General features: G+C 42.5%; 1 protein-coding gene across 7 annotated transcripts in view; it reads right to left on the reverse strand.

Moving 5' to 3' along the window:
• LOC116441731 (24-hydroxycholesterol 7-alpha-hydroxylase) overlaps positions 1-22,879 on the reverse strand; it is a 26,405-nt gene extending 3,526 nt beyond the window's left edge. Inside the window, exons 1-14 of one of the 7 annotated variants that reach the window (XM_032103989.1) lie at positions 22,792-22,879; positions 21,261-21,437; positions 20,491-20,581; positions 19,203-19,282; positions 18,775-18,885; positions 12,208-12,343; positions 11,244-11,418; positions 9,514-9,663; positions 8,569-8,662; positions 6,990-7,088; positions 5,029-5,119; positions 3,855-3,988; positions 2,944-3,039; positions 1,000-1,088 (exon numbers count right to left, since the gene is read on the reverse strand). In XM_032103989.1, coding sequence (XP_031959880.1) covers positions 1,000-1,088; positions 2,944-3,039; positions 3,855-3,988; positions 5,029-5,119; positions 6,990-7,088; positions 8,569-8,662; positions 9,514-9,663; positions 11,244-11,418; positions 12,208-12,343; positions 18,775-18,885; positions 19,203-19,282; positions 20,491-20,542 — 1,307 coding nt within the window. In that variant the 5' untranslated portion in view covers positions 20,543-20,581; positions 21,261-21,437; positions 22,792-22,879. The other 6 variants (XM_032103987.1, XM_032103988.1, XM_032103986.1 and 3 more) reach the window with 6 other exon arrangements.
• Between the last annotated feature and the right edge of the window lie 45 nt (positions 22,880-22,924).

The raw sequence follows: 22,924 nt of genomic DNA on the forward strand, positions 1-22,924 counted from the left end.
CCTTGCTGGGAATGAGGCTGTGCTCAGATTTAGCTCAGGAATGTGGTACAAGCCACCAAGGTACAGCAGTGAGTGAGCACTTCCCTCTGGCAAACCTAAATGGTGAATGTGGTTTTATTCATTTTGTTCATGTCTTTAATGCCTTCATGATGTTTATCTGGCACTCGCGTCTAGCCTGCCATGGGGTGCAGATTCCAGAATGCAGATCCTCTGCAACACCCTCCAGGTTCCTTGCTCCACATGGAACTTGAGATAAAATGACTGGTCCTAAGGATTTTTGGTCACTTCTGTCTCAGAGGAGAGCAGGTTTTGAAGGCAGAGGGTTGAGCATAGAGATGTTTGAACACAGGAATGAGGAGCAGCTGGCTCCCTGGGACTTGTTCCAGGAAGAGGGACAGCAGAGAAAACAGCAGAAGGAATGCAGGAAGTACCAAGGCTGGTGGCACTGCTGGAGGAGTGAAGTGAGACAGGATCTGCAATTTAAGCCATTATACAATTCTGTGTGCCCTAATGCAAAGACAAGACTCAAACAGAGAGGAGCCAGTTAAGACACCTGAAGATCAGCAGAGATGTCAGTGGCATCACAGAGGATGGAAAGAGAGTCTCAGACCAGAGAAATGTTCTGTAGGTTTGTTTAGAACTGGTTTAAGGCAACCTAAATAACTGTGTCTGTAAAATGGTGTAAGTGGAGCAACTCTCCCTTGAAGAAAAGACACCTCAGCAGGGGCAGAGCCAGGCTGACTTTCCTCCCTGGGTGGGGGGCAATATCCCTTGATAAACTGGTCTCAGATTCTGCCTCCTCATTGTGACTTAACCTGTCTTTTCCAGGAATGAAACCACTTTCAGATCAGTTTAAACAAGGTGCAGATGATGCTGAACATTAGGAGACTGACAAAGAGCAAAGAAAACCCTTTATCTCCAACTGTAAGAGAAGCCCAGTTCAAGAGAGTTGTTCTCTGCAGGGTTTGGGAATAAATAAACCCCAGCTGTTTCACTGACCTTCCTGGACACTGATGCTTCCCTCCTCCAAATGCCACAAAGCTGTCCAAGAAAGCATTCTTCTCTAAATTTGCCTCTTTCCAACGATCCTGTGGGAAGAAACTTTTTTTTTCCAAATCAGCCTTATATAAATAAAGCTTAACTTTATTTCTCCAGGCTAAAAATGACCTTGGACAGCTAATCCTCAATACAAAGTTGCACTAATGCCATTTTTTTTGCATTCAACCTGTTAGTATTAGAGTCTGGATCCAAAAGTCAACACCGAATCAGGGAAAGAAATGAAGGTCCCATTTGAAACACATTTAAGTGCCTTAAAATGCTGGCAAGGTTTTCAAAATTACCCCTAAAGCAGTTTTCCTATACCTCCCCATTTCCTAAATCCTGCATCTTGAGCTATTAAAATGCACCCTTCTCTTTATATATACAAATGCAAATCAACCAGTACTGAGGGCAGCCTCAGCCACAAAATTGTGTCATGACACACAAATAACTCACACACATCTTGCACAAAAAAAAATTTCTAAGACGCTCTGCACAGACAAATGCAAAGTCTATGAGCTTTAACTGGTGTAAGCCAGTGTGTGAGAAAACGAACGATTCTCAACAAAAAACAGCTTGTCTGTACCCAAAGGGATCCCTGCTCCATCCTAAGTTGCTTTGAGAGGAAAGGAACAACACAAGGAACAAGGCAATATGGGCTGAAGTTTTGGTGGGTGACACTGAGAGAAGCAAATCTCATGACTGCTGGCTGACAAACTGTACCAGCCTCCACAAACTCAGTGCTACTCTGCCAAGTAACACCCTGTCAAGCTTCTGGTGGTGAACTCCTCTGATGAAGCTGTCCCAGAGAAGACATAATCTTGCATTTATCTATTTTAGGGATTTTTTTTTCAGCTAGGGCTGTTCAGAGCTTTCTGAGGAGGAAACCTGTCAGCATCAAAATCCAATAAAGAAAGAAAAAAACCTCAGTGGTGATGAAGCGAGGTCATACATTTGGAATGACAGTGTCTAAGGGGTTCTCACCTATTCATCTTGAAAAATGGGTGAGTTTCTAAAAAAACAAGCTAACTTGCTCTTTAGAAATAAAGTTACTAAAAAAATAAGCTGCTGCATCAGAGTTTCAGCTTCAGATTTCAAAGAAGCAGGAATTGTTAAAAGGGATTTCAAATCGGGAAGAGTTTGCTAGAAGGGAAGTTTTGTTTAAATTACTCCTTGATGTATTTCTATAAAAAAGACAAACTGTTCTATATTGGATGGTGCTAAAAAGAGCAGTTACAAGCCTGCCCACACAGCCACCTGCAGTGGAATAATAAAGAAACTAGATTAACTACTGAATTAGCAGAGATAATACCTACCAGAAATCATCCGACAGGGAGAGTACTTGGAATCACAGAATTTGTTAGGTTGGAAAAGACCTTTAAGATCATCAAGTCCAACATTAACCCAGCACTGCCAATCCACCACTAAACCACATCCCCAACTGCCACACCCTCACATCTTCTAAACCTCTCCAGGCATGGTGACTCCACGACCTCCCTGGGCAGCCTGTTCCAATGCCTGAGCTCTTTCAGTGAAGAAATTTTTCCTAATATCCCATCTAAACCTCCCCTGGCACAATTTGAGGCTGGTTCCTCTCATCCTACCAGTTGTTACTTGGGAGAAAAGACTGACCCCCATCTGGATGCAGTCTCCTTTCAGGGAGTTGTAGAGAGTGATAAAGTCAGGATCAAAGTGATATAAAGTAGTACCATATTACCTGGAACATGTGACTGAATTTAAAAGTCTTGTTTATTCCTACAGGCATTTCCTGTATGTGCACCTGTTCTCTGTATTCAAGGCCATTCTCCAGCCAAATTTAAGCAAGTTTGTCGATGTGCTTTTATTGTAAAATAAGTGAAGGGGAGAAAAGGCAACAAAATATCCACACTAAGAGTGACAACTTACAGGTTTGAACATTTCTGGGTCAGGAAAATATTTTGGATTCCGGTGCAACCAATATGGTGACAACATCAGCATGTCACCTGCAGGGATGGTGAAATTCTGAAAAGGAGAAAAATCTCTAAGAAAAGAGCTAAATGGGTTAAACTCACAAAACAGTCCCTCCTTGGTACTTCCATCAGCAGAAGGTCCTAAGAGAAGACAAGTAAAGGTGATTACAGCCAAGGTGGCCATATTACACGTTTGAGGTTTCTTCTTGCTATTTTTTTCCATAAAACCTACACAGCAGGGAAGGTGGAAAGATTAGTTATGTTCTAATTTGGTTTTTTAGGTATCAAAAGATCAGAAACATGATTTCTGTCTTTCCTGCTTCTTAATTTACCATGTGAGCTGGTTTTTTTTCCTAAATATTTTGTTAAACACTTCCTTCAATGCAAAGAAATGCAAAGAAAGCCTTCTATGATAGTAGACATTAGTAATTTTATCAGTAATCTTAAATAGTCATGAGCACTGATTCCTTAAGAGTGTGAGTTTTTTCCTCAACATTTCTTTGTCAGATTCCTGAATGCTGACACCTCCCTTCTGAGCGGTAGTTGAAGGAGTCTTAATCAGTTACTAAAATGTGGTCTCTTCTACCATACTTGTTGTGTCTGATTCCTATTTTACATACCATCAGTATCTCTAGTTCAATTCAATTCAATCTAAAATCAATTCAAAATTGAAGGCAAGACTGTGAGCCAGAGAATCCAAACCACTCATAAATCAATGATGATGAATAAATCTATTAAAAAGAATATATAGGTGAAGCTGTGGAATATCTCTCCCACTATAATTTTATCCAGATCTGTTGGGAGGACCCTTTCCAGACAAATCACACAGCATGCTTGAGGGGAAAAAAACCCACAACCAAACCTCACCTTAATTCTAATTGGGTTTATGACTTTCTTGGTGATTGCACCTGGAGACCTCAGCCGTATGGCTTCCAAAGTGCACCATTTAATGAAAGGGATCTTCTTCAGGTCCTCCTCAGAGACTTCCAGTTTATCTTTACCTGTTATGGCATGAGAAAGAAGACTCCATGTAAAAATTAGATTTCGTACTTGTTTTGATACAGGCTGACATTTCTTGCCTTAGAACTGTGGGTGAAGTACTTCAAGACTTCAAGGCATTGTTTACACCCAAAAATTGTCTTTATATTTCAAAGTAAATAAATTGACCTGAATCAGTAAAATTTAAGAAAAGCCACTGAAGATAATTCAGTAACTCTAAGGAAGGTGTAGCTATGGTGTTGGCCAGAAGGGGCCAAAGTCATGTTGGAAGTTAAAAGTCTTGAGAGTTTTTCTGTGCTTTCATAGGACACTGCATGGAAATCTCACGGACTGTAGGCACCAAGACAAGAAGCCATGGCTGAGCTCTCGGGCTCTGTTAACATTAGCAAATGAAACAGTGCCAGGAGAAAGGCTTAAGCTCTGCTTCATTATTTACTTTATTGGTTAATTACTGACATATTTCTTGATACAGTTTTCACCCATGTCAACAAAGAGTATTCCATGAAAGTCTAACCTGTCGTTCAGGGGACTGCATATGGGAACGACTACTCCCAGTAGATGACTGCTTTTTGAGGGAAAGAGATTAGTTATGGGGGGTGAAGCATGCTGGAAAAAATTGCCTCTGATGACAGAAAAGAGAACAGTTCCTGGCCTGTTTTTTCCATGAATAGTTGTAACTCTGGTGAACAGCACACAATGAAAAGCACCTGAACTGAAAGACCTCATCTGACCTTATTGTAGGTGCCTGGAAAAAGCACAAGACTGGGTAAATACAAATCTAAGTTTAAATGATAGGAATGAAGAAACAAACATGTACTGTTCCTTTCTTACCTTCTTTCTGCTAACATCAAAGGTGATTTTGCTTAAAAATACATCTTGAGCATATCCTGAGTAAAGACGTAAGAGCTGGACTCTATGTTATCAGTAGCACCCTTAGCAAGAACACTCACTGTTCCCAGCCACTGACCAAGTGTGCCCTGTGCTGGGCCAACACAGGATAAATAATTTCCAGCTTCCAGAAGGACTCAATCAGATTTATTACCTGCTTTACCAAAAACAGAAGCCAAGTCTTCCATGACTTTCTTGTAAATGGTAGGATTAGAGAGTATGAAAGCAAGGGTCCAAAATGCAACCTAAACAGAGATGGAAATCCTTGAATTTAGGGATATGGAACAGAATGGCGATGTCTTTTTAGCAAATCACAGAGGCAGGTAAAAACATTTGCACTTTTTTTTTGTATGTGCCTGTTGCAGTTGGGATGCACAGGGAGCTGTGCTTCCTGGGTAAATCCATATCTAAGGGCTCAGCTCCTGGGAGATTATGTCTAGTCATCTGCTGTGTACTTATCTTTAGTGAACATTATATAGCTTTAGCCTTGAGCTTTGAAACACAGAATCCTTTATTTTCAAATAACTAGGTGTTAAATTTACTACTAAATCATTGTGCATGATTAGTTTTAGCTGCAGGAATGAAAAAAATTAATCCATACTAGTATTAGGAGAAATGAGGTTAAATAATTTGCAGGGCATTGTCATAGTGAGTCACACTAAAATGGGCAGGAAAAGTTTTAATTAACAGCAAAACAAGGAGTAATATATCCCCTTTAGAAATAATTTGCTAACTGATTATGCAATGAAGTTGAAAATCAAGAAATTTAGGAAAGGAGAAAATCCTCTTAAGTAGGATGAAACCAGAAGGACTGGCAGCAGTGCCAGGAGTCTCTCTCCTTGCTGAGCTAGCAGGAGGTGCAGCCTGCACACAGATCTGGTCGTGGGCCATCTGCGCTGGTGAGGGATGAAACTCTGACTGTTATTTCCCAAACAGACCGACATGGATGCAGCCCTCCTTCTGCAAAACAAATCTGGTAGCTTAGCTTTCCTGTACAGCACTTGGACACTGTGGCTTCACTCCATGAGCTAAGAAGGGATAACTGAATTGTTTCAGATAAAAGGGTTTAAAGTGCTTGTAAAAAATGCCCTTGGAAGGTGAAATGCCTTTTCTTTCGTCATTCCATTCCCCAGAACAGTGGTTGTGACTATTCTGAGAAACAGAAAAATATCTGTATGTCTATTTACAGCTGAATATTACAGAAGTAAGTGTTGTGGAAGGAATGTCAGTTATCCTGATAACAGACAGCAGGCTATGCCTCCCACTTATGCCAACACGTGAATCCACAGAAACCTCACTGAAATGGATGAATTTCCCTTAGGCTAAACTGCAGTTATATCCAATCTCCAAAAAACATAGATATATCTGTTAGGGGGACATACAAAAATAACTCACTATCATGTTTTTCTAAATCACATCTGTAATGGACATAACTGTGCTGGAAAGAGCTTAGTAGTCATGGTAAATAAAGGATGTTTTTGCTGCTATGGATTTTTCATCTGAGAAATTCCTATAAATGTCTTGGGTCAGCCTAAGCTGTGTTAGATATATTGGGCTTGTTAGCATATTTATATCAGTATCATTAATCCAGCAAATCCTTTTCTAACATGGACAAAACTTAATGGCTCTAGAATCAAACTATTCTTTTCTTCCACTGGCGTTTGTACAGCAGATCCCCAAAAATGAAACAGACAAATTCACTCAAGGATTTACAAATGGATGAAGTTACTCTATATTATGCTTTTGATATTCTTTACAATTGGTAGCACCAGGGTATCTGAAATAGTCTTTTCTATAATACAGCCACAGTGCTTCAAAACAGAGTTAAATGCTCTTCACAGCTTAAGACTGTGATCTTAATAGCTGTGAGGCTTATGTTCCTGAAATGTTATGATAGGGGACAACATCATTTAGGAAAAATAAAAGAAGAGCTTTTCTTGTCATTGCTTCTGTGACATTGCAGCCTGGGTATATTTGTAGTGATGCATGTGGGCGTGATAATCCCTTCTTTGGAATCCATGCAGTGTGTGTGTGACCTCTGTTTCAAAGCCTTTCCTTCCCAAATACAGGCTTTGGGACTGGAGAAAGAGGTGTTTCTGCAGCTGATGTACTTACGGGGACAGCATTTGCTTGGGCAGCCCAGAGCATCAGGAGACCATAATTGGGAGCTAGATGTTTTCCTTGCAAATTATCCAGGAGATGTTGTAGAAGTGTCTGTTAAAAATAAAAGATAATCATCTGTATTTCCAAAAATATATTAAAATGTAGTTTGGGGTGGGGCTTACTAGAACTCAAGGACTAATTTCTCAAAGAGAAGTAATGTTAGTTATGGCTTTTTTGGAAGGCACAATGTAGAAATGACAACCATTAAGAGAAAATGAGACTAATTCACATAGGCAGAGGACCAGAAGAACTCAGGGCACCACATGAATCCCTCCTGAATACTTTCACTGCTCTCCATTTCCTTAAAATTTTATGGGACTGAGTTCCCTCACTCCCCATTGTTGCTCATACGTGGAAGAAAGAAAAAAAAGAAATCTCTGTTCTAATCCCTGCTCTACACCTCTGCTTTAAAGAACCTGAAAAGGGGAATGAGCCACTTGAATGAAAATGGAAATGAAGAAAATGTTCTCTGTTCATGCCAAAAGGGTGCTTGTTATTAAGAAATGATCTAATACATCAGCAAACTCCCTAGTTTCAGGCACTTTGTTGGTGACCTAAGCAGTGACTTCAGTGGGTTGATATTCTTTGAAACTATAGCAACAGTGTAATGTTCTAGGATCAGCTTTTGTTTATAGTATGTCCTTAAATGCAGCGCAACCATGCACTTGAGGCAAAGTTTCCTGCCTACTTTTCAGAGAGGAAAAGGGCAACCTTGAATAAAAAATGGCTGATCTTTTTCCCAAATGCCCACTTAATCTAAGACACCGAGTTTCTGCCTCCTACTTCCCGCACCTTCTTACCTCCCACCAGCTCCTCTCCAGCCTCCTCTTTCTTTCTGCAAATCTGGTTTATTTTATTAAAGAAATTGTGGTATGTAAAGCTTTTAAAGTCTAAATAAAACCTGGTTTTTTTTAGTGATCTGTTCTACAACCATTCGGTAGATCAGAATTCCCAGGCCAGTCTGCCGTCACGTTTGTCAGCCCTATCGGCAGAATTCCTGCCAGAGCTGAGGAGAATAACCAGAGTAACAACTTATCTCAGCTTTGACACAATCAATATTTAGGGTACTTGGCTCCCAATCCAGAAATCTGCTATTTTCTACCAGTCTGGCTGTTGAAGGATCTGCTCACTCTACACCAGGGTTTATAAATAGCACATGTAAGGTTTTGAAGTTTCACAGCATGCTGCCCTCAGAGAAACAACTGAAGGGTCTTTCACCTCTTTCAACTGCTCACTGCAGTGTGATACTGGAGGCTGGGGATGGGTCACAGCTCTGAACCCTTGCCTTAAAATTCCCCAGGGAAAGATGTTAATTCTCAGAATTGCTTGAAATAAACTAAATGGAGGAACAGGAGTCAAAGTTATGGGTCTGTCCTACTGCAGGTGACAGCAATACTGGAACATTTCGGTATAGCTATAAAAGCTGACATATTTGACTTATTTCTTCCAGTACTGAAGTAATTCCTGCCCTCCATCACTTCAGTCAGAATATGCAACAAAGTCATCTCATTTCTTAGCCTCAGATGTTTACCTTGGATGCAGTCTCTGAAGGGTTGGTCCTTTCAGCATCCAACACTACTTTCTCAAATAATTTTAGAAGCCATTTTTTGGATTTTGACCAGTTCCTGTAAAGAAAAGCAACAAAAAAGAAGTACTTAACGGAGGCAGCACAAACCAACATTTCCTTTTCCATGAGAAGCACTCCCTGGGTCGTTTTCCAAAAGCCCCTGGACAGCAGTCAGTTGATGAACAGCCAAGTGTCAGTCTGACTGACAGAAGTGATGACTGGCATGAGGAACAGCACGTCCAAGGCCTTCATCTTGCCCAGACCTCCTCTTGCAGCCATGACCTGGGACTGCAACACTCCTACATTTTCATACCTTTTTATTACAGGTTTTCAGTGTGGATTTGGACAGACTGCTTAGGCCAATCTTTTCAAGAATGATCCTCCTGAAGAAAATCAAGGCCATTTTTAGAGCATCCTCAATTCTTTCTGAAGGTATTTTGAGGTGCTAAAAGTGCGATGATGGCCACAAAAGCACTGACAGGGTCTGGAAGAAACTCCTCAGAGTCTGGTTGTCTCTACCCAAGGTCCATTCTGTGACAGTGCAGCCACATTACTGGGGATTGGTATGCTGGGAAAGAGCAGAGAGACACCTCAGTGGAGGCCCCCTGAGCTTGGGACTCACATTTAGGCTCAGGCCTTTGCCCTTTACCCCATTCTGCTGCTCCCTGACAGGTCCAAGCTGGGCCCTGCTCACATAAGCCACGTTGTTTCTGCTCTATGCCAGGAAAATGCACAAGACAAGGTCAGAACTTTTTTGAAGCATTTAGCTAAAAGCCTGCTTTGCCTAAGGGCACGCCATCAATAAAGGCTGGGCATCATCCTCCAGGGAAAATGTCTCCCACAGTTGATACTGCAGCAAGAGAAATGCCTGTAGTGGGTACACCACAACCATCACCTCTGCCCCTTCACCTCAGGAAGCACTCGGGCATCTGAGACGCGTATTCGAAGTCCTCATCATACTTCCGAAAGTGCTCTTCAAACTCCTTGATTTCACTCTGACTGGTTGGGCACACGCCTTTCCCAAACAGGGTGTTCACCACTGCTGGATACATGACATGCCTGCAAGGACAAGATGCCCGTGACTTAGGGGCCCACAGGATAGCTGTTGCAGCAGTTTTAGACCAGGATGCAGCACATTGGATTGCCAGCGCTGGAAGCTGTAGGACTCAAGGGTCACATCAGTATGAAAGGCTGGCACAAGGCTCGCACCTCACCCACACCCTTATTTCAGATTTTAAGCAGAGGCAGGAGATACACAGACCTCAGGCTGGTCTGCGCATGGCTGAACTTCACCAGTTAGGGTTTGGTCACTCGAGCAGGAGCAGAAAGACTCTGGCCACCAAGGTCCCCTTCTCCCCATTGACCACCCCTCTCATTTCAGGTTGACCCCCATGAACCTTCCAGGCATTGCACAAACCCCTCTGGACCAAACATCCTGAAACATCCTTCCTCTGGCTGCAGCTTTCCTGGACAGATGATGTTTTTCTGGTTTCTTTTCATCTCATTCTTTACCTGCTTGCTCCTCTGTTATCCTGCAAACTCTGAGCTCCTTCCTCAGACCCTTTTCCTGTACTCCAAGAAACTCTTGCGCAGCCTTTGCTGTGTCCCAGCTGCTGCTAAATGAGTATTTCCGGGAATAGTGCTCAGTTTTCTATTTTCTGATAATAAGGAAGAGGGGGCCATCTGGTGGCTCTATAGATTTCATTTCGAGGCAGCTAAGTAACAATTACTCAGAATGTCGCATTCCAATACTTTTACTCTGCCTTGTTTAGCAAAGCAGAACAGATCATCTCCTACCATATTTCAAAGCCCCTCTCCCCCACATTTTCCCCCAGTTAATCCAAACTGCAGTAACTGCAGTGAGAGGTGCCAAGTGATTTAACTGCAGTAACAGCTATATCTTACTGTATAATGCAGAAAAAAGCAGCAAAAGACAATCTGAATGTGAGGTGTCAGAAACAGGTCCAAACCAAAGGCAGTATCTGCTCCCATCCCTGGGAGTCTTCAAGGCCGGGCTGGATGGGGCTCTGAGCAATGTGCTCTAGTGGAAGGGATGGAATGAGATGATCTTTAAGGCCCCTTCCAACCCAAACCATTCTGTGATTCTGTGAATATTCAACTTGTAATACAGATGGACAGACAAGATGTAGGTGTTGTCCCAGATAATCAGGAAAAAGAAGTTAAAAGCTTTGTTGCTGTCACATGAAACAAATTTTTTTTTTACATGAAGTTCTTGCAGCCAAGTCAGTTGCAGAGGTCTTAGTTAAGCTTCAGGCTAGGCTTGGCTCAAACATGAAAGGTTTTCAACCTGTTGAAGATCAAGCATTTTGTCTGTTCCTAAGTTCTTTATAAACACATGAAGCTTTTCTCCCATCTTTTGGGAAACAGCGTTTGTTGGAAGATGCTGTGTTTTCTTTTTTTCTTCCAAAAAGGCAATTCAGATGCTTCTCCTAACTGGGAGAAAACCCTTACATGAAACCCTGTCCACTCTGTGAGCCACCTGAAACCATGAGTCTGTGATGAGCATCCTGACAAACCTTTTGTAAGACTTGAGTCCTGAGCTCCAGCTTCTTTACAGAAACGTTTCTCTCCCATGTAGGACACCCCTGAATTAGAGATGTGCTGCAAAACTCCCTTACCTTACCAGGTCATTGAGGTCGCCTGTGCCTTCTGTGCCCAGGTGAGCCATGTACTCATGGAGCTCCTTACACAAAGTGCCCAAGAACATGTGCAGATTAGAGGGACTCATTTTCCCCTTCATCATGCTGTAGAGGTTGCCATGGTTCTGATAAAATGCTTCTGCAGGGACAGACACTAAATACAAAATGAAACAGAAACATTCTGGAAAGTAGATTTTCACTAAAAGACAGAGTGTACATTTTAACACATAACTTTTGACTCTAATTTAGATGCCTTAACCCTCATTTTCCTGAAGTGAAATTCCCTGGAAGCTTCCTTGTAACTATGTAAAGGTTTTGGTAATGCCGCTGTTTCTCCCAGTCTGTGTAACATCTTCCTGCCTCATGAAGCGTCAATGCCAGAATCAACAATCCAGAGATTTCCCCCCAGTGGGATGTAGAGAGATGTGCAGGCGTGCCACAAAACTGAATGAAGTGAAAAATAATTTATCCCAAGAAAATACCAGTTTGTGTCTCCATGCTGTAGTAGTACATGCTCATAAACACTTCATCCTTTTCTAATGACTCTTGGACTACAGGGTAACAACTAACTACTGGTGCAAGCTGATTCTCCAACGAAGTGATAGGACTACCTACTATTACTCTAAACGAGGTACACACAGGTGAGGTGTCCAGCCACAGAAAAGGACCTGATCTCAAGCTGGACTTGCTTGATGGTAAAAATAATAACAGTCCCTGGATCAGAAACTTCTGATTCCTTGACACTGAATCCAAATCCCTTGTCTGGCTTGCAGAGCTGGATCCTTATGGAGAAATTGAATTTCACCTTCATTTCATAACATGGTCATGGATTTAAATAAACATTTAAAGCATGATCAAAAAGCCAGTGGGTTTTTGGTTGGGACTTAATGTTCCTGGGTAACTAGATTTGGTTTCCTTTAAAAAAAAAACGGGTCTCAGTTACCTGCATTCTTGACAGCTTGTTGTACTGCCTGTTCAAAATTTAAGTCTTCAGATTTAAAAAATGCTTCAGTTCCTTCTTCCTCAGTCACAAAAGTGAACCGTTTTCCCAGAGCGAATATTGTGAACACAGGTCCATGCTGGAACAAACAAAGATTTCCTGTCACTGCACCGTTAACACATTTTGCAGGAACCCCAGCACGACTTCAGTGCTGCTGAGAGGTCAGGAGGGAGGACCTGGTGATTCCCGCTCTGTGCACACCTTGGCCCAGAACTGCAAAAAGATGAACATGAATCAGACCAAAATTTGCAGACTTACGGACCAGAAGGGAATGTGATATGTGCCTGCCTGACCTCTTGCAGAGTAGAAGAGATTCCTTCTCTTAGATTAACACTTTATATTTGAATCGCATTGCAGTTCAAACAATAAAACCTATGTAGATTAGAGAACCCAAGGGATGGATTATCTACTCCATCCCTTGGCTGCCACAGCAAAGTACCAATATCGTAAAAATCCACAATCCTACCTATTTCAGTCTACATTGTTTTAGCAAAAACTCCACCCTCCTGCATATTTTTAATATTTCAGATTCCCTTTCCTTTCCTGTTCTTTCCTTTCCTGTCCTTTCTCCTAATACCAATGATTACTTTCTTGTACAGATGTTGAAAGATTAATATCAAAACACCTAACAAGCTTTGTGCAAACAGATTGACTGACATTCAGGGAAGGTTTTTGATGCCATAAATCATTCTTTCATCTTCCCTTAATCTAATACCCTAGAAACTCTTGAAACTTTCAGCAATAGGCATTAAATTCTGAGTTCCTACATTATTAAAATGATCCCTGATATTTGTATATACTCTAAACTAGAAAACAAATGTGCAGTATCTACTGTCTATTAGATGTAGGCATAAAAAGATCATTCTACCTTGCTCACATTGTTTATGCCATTGACTTTAACCTTTTTTTTTTGCTGTCTGTGTCTGTAGTGTAAATCCTGCTTCATCAAAAGCTCTTTGAAGCCATGGAAAAGATTCCTCTTGGTATCAGCTGAATTTTGATTGTGTCCTTCAACTGCAAATTATTAAAGTAAGAATGAATGTTCAAACTCTCTGGATGATAATAAATAAAATATTGTTTTAATAACAACTGTTCAAGGACAGGCTGGATGAGGCTTTGAGCTCCTGTCCCGTGGAATTTGTCCCTGTCCATGGCAGGAGGTGGAACAAGATGAGCTTTAAGGTCCCTTCCAACACAAACCAATCTGTGGTTCTATGACTCTGTAACAGTTAAATTTCTAAGATTGCTTTTTGATGTCCATGTCCTCATCGTCAGTCTGGATAAAATTCAGTGAATTTGTACTGTTCTTGGTTTTAAAATAGTTTTTAAAATTTTAAAATTAACATTAAAATGTACTTTAACTAATATTAAAATTAAATTTGAGCTAATAGCAACCTGCAAAAATACTTAATTATTCAAATAAGGTTGCACTCAATTAAAGATTGGAACACTTTATTTTAGGTGATTACATGTGACCAAGATGTCTGAGCTCCTATAATACACAATAGAAATCAAGTCTGTGCAGTCAAGGGATCCTAAAAACCAATTTGCCAGACCAGCTCCTGCACACCTGTTTTTGGAGGGAGCTGAACTGCCCTGGGACTCCAGTGACAGCACTGACTACCTGTCCAGTGACCATCTTGGTAACCTGCAAACACCCACACAAACAATCTGGGTTTGAATCTCATCCAACTTCCTGCAATCAATTTAGAATCATTAAAATTAGACCAATACTAAACAAAACTGAAATAAGAAAGCTGCATAGATGGCCTCCTCCAGAACAAGTCAGCTTCACTGAGCAACACAGTGATGGCAGATATTCAAAGACAAATCTTTCAGAAAGCAGAATTTTGTGTCCAAATAAATATGACATTTGATAATACAATGCAAAATTAAACTACTAAAAAAATTTTGAGAATCAAACTAATAAAGGCAATTTGCTACCCCCAATAATAAAGACTTTTCCAAACATGCCAGATGCAGGAAGTCTCCCAGTGTGCTACTGAGCCTGGTAAATAATCAAGGTGTAAGGAAACCGTGGGGGGAAGGAATCTGAGTTAGGGATTACATCAGTGTAAGACAAGTCCCACCCTGGAGCCTTTCACTGAGAGTGATGGACTGAGATGTTGTTTTGAAGGAAGAATGGAGCGGAATAGACTTAAACAAGTTCTAGGTAAAACAGTGATAAATATTTCAATTCAGAACTCTCAAGGAATTAAAATAAGAAGTTACAGAACTCCCTACTGTGATCTGCTAAATCATCCTCAGCAACAGGAGGATGAACAGGCAAGCATGCTGCCAGAAGGACCTGGGAAGCCTCAAAGAGTCATTTTAGTACTCAAAAAATTATAGTAAGCATTATTAAAGATTGAGATTAGTAGTGGATAAATAGGATGTACTGAAAAAGAGCCCAATACAGCTTTTAAGGAGACATAAGGTTGTGTAGCATTAGAAGTTTTCCTAATTCATTCCTTGGAAGAAGAACTAAAAGTTTACTCACGATCTGGAGTAATTTGAGAGTCTAAACAATGAGAAAACCCAGAAATATCACAGAAGAAGGCTCAGAATAATGATACTCTGAAACTACTCCAAGATCTATTATGCAAGTGCTAATAAATGGCTTTAAACTGAAAGCAAGTAGGTTTGCATTAGATATTAGGGAGAAGTTCTCTACTGTGAGAATGGTGAGGCCCTGGCACAGGTTCCCCAGAGAAGTTGTGTATGCCCCATCCCTGGAATTGTTCAAGACCAGGTTGGATGGGGCTCTCAGAAACCTGGTCTAGTGGAAGGTGTCCCTGTCATGGCACAGGGGTTGGAATGAGATGATCTTTAAAGTTTCTTCCACACCAAACCATTCTATGATAATTAATCTGGAGCTCTTATCTTGCTAGGAAAGGAGAGGGAAAAGGACAACAAACTTCTTAACCCATCCTGTGCCTGCATCTTCAATTTAAGTTGTGTTTCTACCCATTCTATCTCAGCAGGATATTCTGAGCTAGTCAAAGAGATGCACAATATGCATGAATATTTCAATAAAAGGGGATTAAGCTTTTAAGAAGACCTCACAACATACAGAGACACAGAAAGCAAAATAAAAATCCTCTTAGGATTTACTGCTTTCACTCATGAAAGCTAATTTTTTCAAAGATTGGGAAACACTTCAGTGCTACGGTGAGAGGCAGATTCGAGCCTAAGGAAAGTAACACTCCAGAGAAACAAAAACTTCAGAAGGGCGTTCTCCAAAATCCCAAAGGAAATCAGGGAAACAGCCATTTTCCCCAGGGACACTGACAGGGAGCAACCACTCTCAGCTGAGATAGCTGCAGTTGTACCACGAGTCCTGCCGGGAGCTGGGAGCACTGGGTGGGTTTCCTCTCCCTTGACTGCAGACACACACACAGGGTCAATGCCGTGTTCCCTCTCTAGCTCAGGGACTGCAGCATTTTGGTCTTCTATGCCTGGGACCAGTCACAGACCTTTAGTAACTCGGCTGTGGACACTGACTATGGAAATGCTCCACCAGAAGCCTTCTCCAGCCTGTTCAGCTCCACACATCCCTTCCAGTATAACCCAGTAAGCCATCCCTCGCCCAGCTGCACACACAGTAAAGCCGGGAGTCCTGGGACACGGCCCCTTATCCCAAATCAACACTCTCTGAGAGGGATGGACGGATCCCACAGATCCCTACAACAGTGCAGAACAATCTCGTGGGTTTAACTGAACTCCTGTTTACTTAATTAGCAAACTGATGAGAAGAATTTGAAATTCGTTACTAACTCTTACCATGTTTGCCAGGCAAAGTGGGGAGCCACATCCTTTGAACCCCTCAGTAAGCCACATCCTTTGAACCCCTCTCCCTGTATTTTATGCTGCATGGTGGCTCTGGTTATTCCCCCTGCCCATCCCAGACTGCCTGCAAAACTTCTTTCACCAGGCAGCTTTAGGAGGAAGAGGTGGTATCTTTTATTAGACCAGAGATTAAATATTTTATTAGAGCAGGGAACTTTCTTTTCTTAGTCCCAGTGATGACACAAGGGGGAAAGGAGACAATTCTTCCAGCCCACGTGTTCTTCCGTAGGAGGAAAATAGAAGCAGCAAACTCCAAGGAAAGGGCAGGTTGGAAGTAGTGGAACTTTACTGTGTTACTCCAGAACTTGAGAGAAAAAGCAGTGAAGGATAGACACAAAAGGAATTAAGAAAGAAAGCAATTAAGAAAGAAATAAATTAAGAAGGAGATGAGTGTCACTTTGACAGTCTGAAGGATTAATCCAGGAGAGGAATTTTCTCATTTTAAGAGTCTCCCCTGAAGGTAATGACCCTACAGCGATTAAGAGGTTTCACACTGCCTAAAGCCTGTTTCTGCAATACCTTTTACGAGGGCAGCTTGCTCATACTAAGGACACTTAACCCTATTCTGGTAGTATTAAGGAGCCTGGAATTATTGCAGATGTATTTTGCAAGCCCTGTAGTGCCTGTTAATGACCCCTTTGGCAGCAGCACATGTTTTGTTTGGCTGTACTCTGCAGCAGTGCCTACTCTTTTAAAAGGGAGCAGGCAGGAAAAGGCTTATTTTTCCTGGCCTCAGCTCAGCGTGCCAGTGTGGCAGGTGGGAAGGGAGGGAGATCTTCAGTGCCTGAGGGGAGTTTAAGGAGAGTGGCCCTCCTCAGGGACAGGGAGACTGTCAGGTGATGGTGCTGCAGGCAGCCAGTCAACCTGGGAGGGAGGGAGGGATGGAGACATCCCTCTTGGCCCAGGGGGACCACAGGGAGAGGTCACAAGTCACAAGGATGCTGAGCTGCTGGACCAGAAGTCAAAGTAAAGGTCCTAACAGCAAACCCACAGTAAAGGGAGAGATGTAAGAAAGCCTTCTCTTCCTTTGAGTTTTTTCCCCATTGAAAATGTTTCTTGTTTTAGCTTCCGATCCAACGAAACCAGAGGTTTATAAAGTCCTTCAGGAGCTTCTAGTGTGTGCAGATGTGTCAGCAGCTGTCACAGCATCAACCTGGAGTCTACATGGTCTCCAGGCAAATGAACACCAAAATTAATTAATCCAGAGCCACTGAGTATGCATTTGTACCCCAATACAAGTATGTAAATGCTTTGCTCATTCCATCTGTGTATCAATGCCAAAAAAGGACTCTTCTGCCAGGTTTGTTTTAAAATTACCTCCAAGAATTTTCTTAAAAGTTTCTTGGGGAAAAAAGGCAACTAAAGTCATGGTGAAATAGCTGTCCCCAAAAACAGACTGCACTGTAAAGGACAGTTTGTCAGGCTGCTTTAATCTGGCTGCCATCAGGGTGTGTTTACAGTAGACAAGGAGGTTCCCTAACAGCCTAATATCAGAAGAGTCAAAGAAATATTATGACTGGATTTTTTAAGTGAGGCTTGGCCAGTTTATTTTATGGATTATGTAGCACGGTTTCTGAAATAGTAGAAGAATTGGCAGAAATGAGTTTTCTTCCAGTCCTACATTTCAGATCTAAGATGAATGAACAAATAACTGATGTTGGTATGCACAGATGAAAGATACAGGAAAGACATAGTAATATAAAATTAAAACTGGCCTGTCAAGCACAGAGAAGCCAAGAAACTCCAGATTATACCTACGAGCTTACACTATGATGCACCCTATGTGCTTTAATACAAGGTTGACAGCTCTTCTTGTTCTCAAAGATCAGACATAATCCTCTGCTTTAACATCATGAGTTTATAACAATACAAAAATAAATACAAATATGAAATCTAGCACTGCAAAATGAGAAAGCAAACTTTAAATGTCCACTATTTATCGATGTAGAGTTATTTTCAAGTTTCAGGATGTTACAATGGTTTCATTTTTAGTAAGTTTTTGCAAGTGGTGGGCTGTGTGATCCTTCAGTATGGAACACTCAAGGCTGACTACATTGTAGTAGCAGGTGATACAATCCCTGAATGAAAAGTGGGAAACTGGGGTTTATGTCAGTTATTATTAGCTGTCTAGAAATCAGGCATCTTACCTAAATTAATAATTTGATCTTTTTCTATCCAACAGACACAGAAAAATAATTTTAAGTCCAGGGGGTAAATCTCGACCCTCATGTTTGGTTAAGTTTCTTTAGGATGGAAAACTTTGTCTGCCAAACATGTTTGTGTCTCTCTTGAATGCTGAGGGACACCAGCTGGTACTCAAAAATCTCACCTAACTTCAGGCACGCAAATAAGTAGCTTCCTGGTCCCAGCACTTGGCACAGAGCTTTCCACATTATCTGAAACCAAGATTAACATACAGCCAGACTGCAAAGGCAAAACGGCAGAGGATGATCACAGCACAGAGATCGTGCCTGGATCAGATCCACAGCTCAGCAAAGCTGGTGGTACTAAGCCGATTCTTCACCACTTAAATGCTCCTGACGTTATAAAACGTGACAGGAAAGGGCAAAACTGAACGCAGAAGTTTCTGGTTGCCTTCCCCCTTTCAGGCAGCCACCCTGAGCACACACCCACGAGCAGGCACGCCAGCACACGCATTACCTTGTTTCTGGCTTGCTCTATAAATTCCAGAGGAGCTTTCCCGAACTGAAACGCAGCTCCAAACCAAGGGATCCAGCTCCTGATACAAGGAGGGGAGCTCGGGTTTCTCAGCTGAAAGAAAAGAGCCTTGACAATGAGGAGTCCCAGGAGTGCTGCCAAGAGCAGAGCGAGATCCATTTTGCCTCTTCGCCGCCTGTCCCAGCCCCAGCAGCTGCTCCGCCTGCCGCAGCCGCGGCATGGCCGCGCTGGCCGGGCTCCGAGTTCATCAGCAAGGGCCTCTCTGATCGGCCCTGCCAGCCCAGCACTGCCACGGGGACAAGATGTCAAAAGCACTGAGCAGCACAGGGCACAAATCCTTGTTCTGGAAAAGGCAGAGCCAATTCTGCTCTGTTCTGGGATGAGGACCAACTGCTGCTTGCAAAACTTACATGTTGCTGTGCCCAAATCCTTGGACTTTGCAGCAGTTGCTGGAAGGACAGCCAGGCAGCCAGGGACATGGCCAAGGACACTAGCAAAGCAGTGCAGAGCTTTCTTCAGTTAAAAAAAAAAAGGGGTTTTTTTTCAATATTGAGATTACAAAGCAGAGAGCCAGTGATTTGCAGACATTTAGCTTTCAGCAAGTCAGATGGCAAGAAACTTCTGCAGACATCACCTGAAGCAGAAACCTTAAGAAAGGTATCTCTCACCTGTCTGAGATGTGTGTCCAGTGTCTGAGGAGCAGAGAAACACTTCTGAGGTTGAACTGACAATTCAAAACCTGCTGGTCACCTCTATTATATCAGTGCCGTGTCAGAAGACAAGGTTTCAGAGAGGTCAGATTAGTTTCTTTGCATGTGTGAAAGTGGCACACCAAAATTACTTATGGAATACATTAAGTATAAAAAAGCCCTAGGAAGTGCTGTCAGAGCCTACCCCCGCACACCCTCAGCAGGTTTGAAGAGAACACAAAACCAGGAAGAGTGGCTGACAGACCAGATGAGTGTGCTGCCACTCAGGGGGACCTCAACAGGCTGGAAAATGGGCAGACAGGGACCTACCTTAAAATCATAGAATAATAGCTTGGAAAGGACCTCAAGGATCACCTGGTCCAGTTTTTTCAGGCCAAAAAAAAAAAAAAAAAAAAGAAGTTCAGCAAAGGGAAGTGCCAAGTTCTGCCCCTGGGTAGGAACAACACCATGCACCAGTACAGGCTGAGGGAGCACCTAGGTGGACAGGAACTTTGCAGATGTGGGGTACTGGTGGACACCACGTTGAACATGAGTCAGAGATGTACCTCTGCATTCAAGAGCACCCGGGGCTGCATCAGGAAAATGCTGCCAGCAGACTGAGGGAGGTGATCCTCTGCCAAGAGTGAAAAAGGGGCTGGAGCATCTATCATTTGAGGAGAGGGTGAGGGAGCTGGGACAGCTCAATCTGGAAAAGAGAAGGCTCAGGGAGATCTTCTCCTCTTGCAGACCTGAAGGGAAAGTGTGAAGAGGATGGAGCCAGGTTCTTTTAGGGGTGCCCAGTGAAAGAGCAAGAGGCACTGGGTGTAAACAAATACAGATACAAATACAGTTTAACCACCTTCCTATATAGGAATAGGTGCACTAACAGGAACCTGTGCAGGCAGGCAGTACAGTAAAAGTAGCACAGCAGAAATACACCTGGTAGTAGGAGGTTAAGAGCTGTGAAAAACAGGTGTATGTCCTTCATTAAACAGTCATGCTGAAATACCTTGGGATGTTACATGTTGGTCATAGGTGCAGAAGAACAAGCTCACATACATCAACTGTAACGAACAGGGTGTTGATCTCCATTTTGCAAACTGTCTGGAACAAACAGATAAATCACTGTTAACCATCATATTACTACACTTCTGTGTTTAGCTACCACAGCTCTTTATACATTTATTTCCTGGTTTTATTTTATCCATTAAATTATTTCTCTTCCTATAAAGGGGTAAAGTGATAAGAGAGCTAAAGACCCTGTAATATTGGAGTATATTTTCATTATATGCATGGTATATTTTCATTAACTCACTGAGGAGTGAGTTTAAAGTGATCTATGTATACAGGTAAGACAAGCTTTCAAGCCTCTGTGAAGACATTCATTAAAGGCTTTTGTGTTTGTTTTGGCTTATTTTTTGTTTGGTTTTGTTTAGCTTGTGCTTTTAGGGTGTGATTTGGTGAAGGACATGAGATGCAAGGCATTGTTATGAGGAGGACACAACCACTACAATGGTGGAACAGTCACTGCCAAGCTTTCCTCAGGCTGGGTCCTAGTCTTGGGCAGTGGTTAATGGTTAATGGTCTTTCCAAATGAACTAACATGGAAGCACAGGTGAGGGCACTGGGCAGTCTGGCTGCCTTTCTCCAGTCTAGCACACAGCTCTCCCAGACCCCACTGCTCTGCTTCCAGCCCATCTTGACGTCCATACTCCCTACCTACACATGCAGCCTTTGGTCAAACTGGCTTTGGACAGAAACCAAAAAATTCCATCTCACCAAGAACTGAAATAAATTAATAGTAAGGGTCCTCTCTGCTAGTGCTGTTTCCCTCAGGATCTTGGGATATAGGAACTCCAGGTGTTTGATGGATCTCCATGAGTACTGGACTTTCTCCACACATCACAGAGCTGTCCATGCAAGCGTCCACCTCTAGTCAGGCTCATTTCAAAGATCCTGTGGAAAGAGAAAATTTCTCTTCACTGCTATTCCCCCAATAATCTGGTTTAAAAAAGAACCTCTTTCTTCAGGCTAAAAATGACCTTCCACAGGCTGCTGCAATGCTATGGGGTTTATTTTAAGGAGGGATCTAGTTGTTGTTTTCCACTCCCTAAAGCATGGTCATAGAGAAAACAGAATGAGACTGTACCCAGAGGTGTACAGCTAAAGGATGATTGTGAAACCCTCATCCTGGGAGGTTTTCAGGAGACGAAACAAGACCTTGGGCAACCTGATGCAACGCTGAAGCTCTCCCTGCTGTGACAGAGGACTGTAGGATGACTGCAGGTGAACTCTAGAGGTCCTTCCTCTCTATGCCACGTTACGAGCTGATGATACACAGGCTGACATAGCGTGGCACAAGCTGACTCAAGCCCACAGAACAGCTGTGCAGAGAGGCACAAAGTGCCACAGCAGGTTGCATGAACTGTCCACAGGCTCTGAACCACTCACACCTTCTGTGCAGCCAGGCACATTTACATTAAATTGCAATATGCCCTCTCCCCATTTTTAACCACAGCTTTGTCAAGAGTTTATCACTGCATGAGTTGTAATGAATTTTAACCCCAAGAAGGATCCAATTTAATACCAATTACTGGTGACCAATGAGAGAGATTCATCCAACTTCAACTGAAAATTTCACCTCCAGTGCTCCCTTAATTTGTCTGAATTATTGAGACGGGGGCCACACATCAAAGCTTTAGACAGTCAGACAGGGATGTGGGGAGGTGTTCTGAGATAAGTTTCTGTGACCTAAAAAAACCTCGAATCAGCATGAGGATTACTGACTAATGGCTAATGATTAACATAGGGATTCAGCTGAGCCTTAATGACAAGTGAAAAGCTTCTCTTGAACAGCACACACCTTACCCTTTTTTTTTTTCATGATGAGAACTTAAATATATCTATGATAATTTAAGAGAAATTAGGACTGGCACACAACAGGACTTCAGCATTCAGCCAGGAAAAGCTTTAAACTTTTCACTTACGGGACTCTAGGCAGCGATCAGCTTCTGCCAGCCCAGGCTTGCTGGGATCCTTGTTCAAACTGCACTTCTCCGTGCCTAATCCGCAGCCCCAGCTCCGCACGTAGCTGTTGCTAATGCAGCTCTTACTAAACCAGATCGGGATCAATTCATCCCTCCCGGATGCAGCTCCTTGACACGGGAACAGAGTTTGGGGCTCCCCAGGCAGTGCTGCCAATGACAGCACCCCGCAAAGCAAACAGATCCCACGTGTAATCTTGAGCTCTCATTAATGATTACTCTTTTTAACGCAGATAATGGACAAAATTGTGCGTGTGTCTGTGTACCTACACTCCCGGTTTCCGGGCACAGAGCAGCCTTGCTGACAGACTACATTTCCCAGGAGCCTGTTGCGCAGGAGTCTCTTGTGTCACTGCAGAAGGACCTTCCAGCTCTGCAGAGCCACTCGGGGTGCTGCAG

The sequence above is a fragment of the Corvus moneduloides genome, chromosome 3 (genome assembly GCF_009650955.1).
Source record: "Corvus moneduloides isolate bCorMon1 chromosome 3, bCorMon1.pri, whole genome shotgun sequence".
NCBI lineage: Eukaryota > Metazoa > Chordata > Aves > Passeriformes > Corvidae > Corvus > Corvus moneduloides.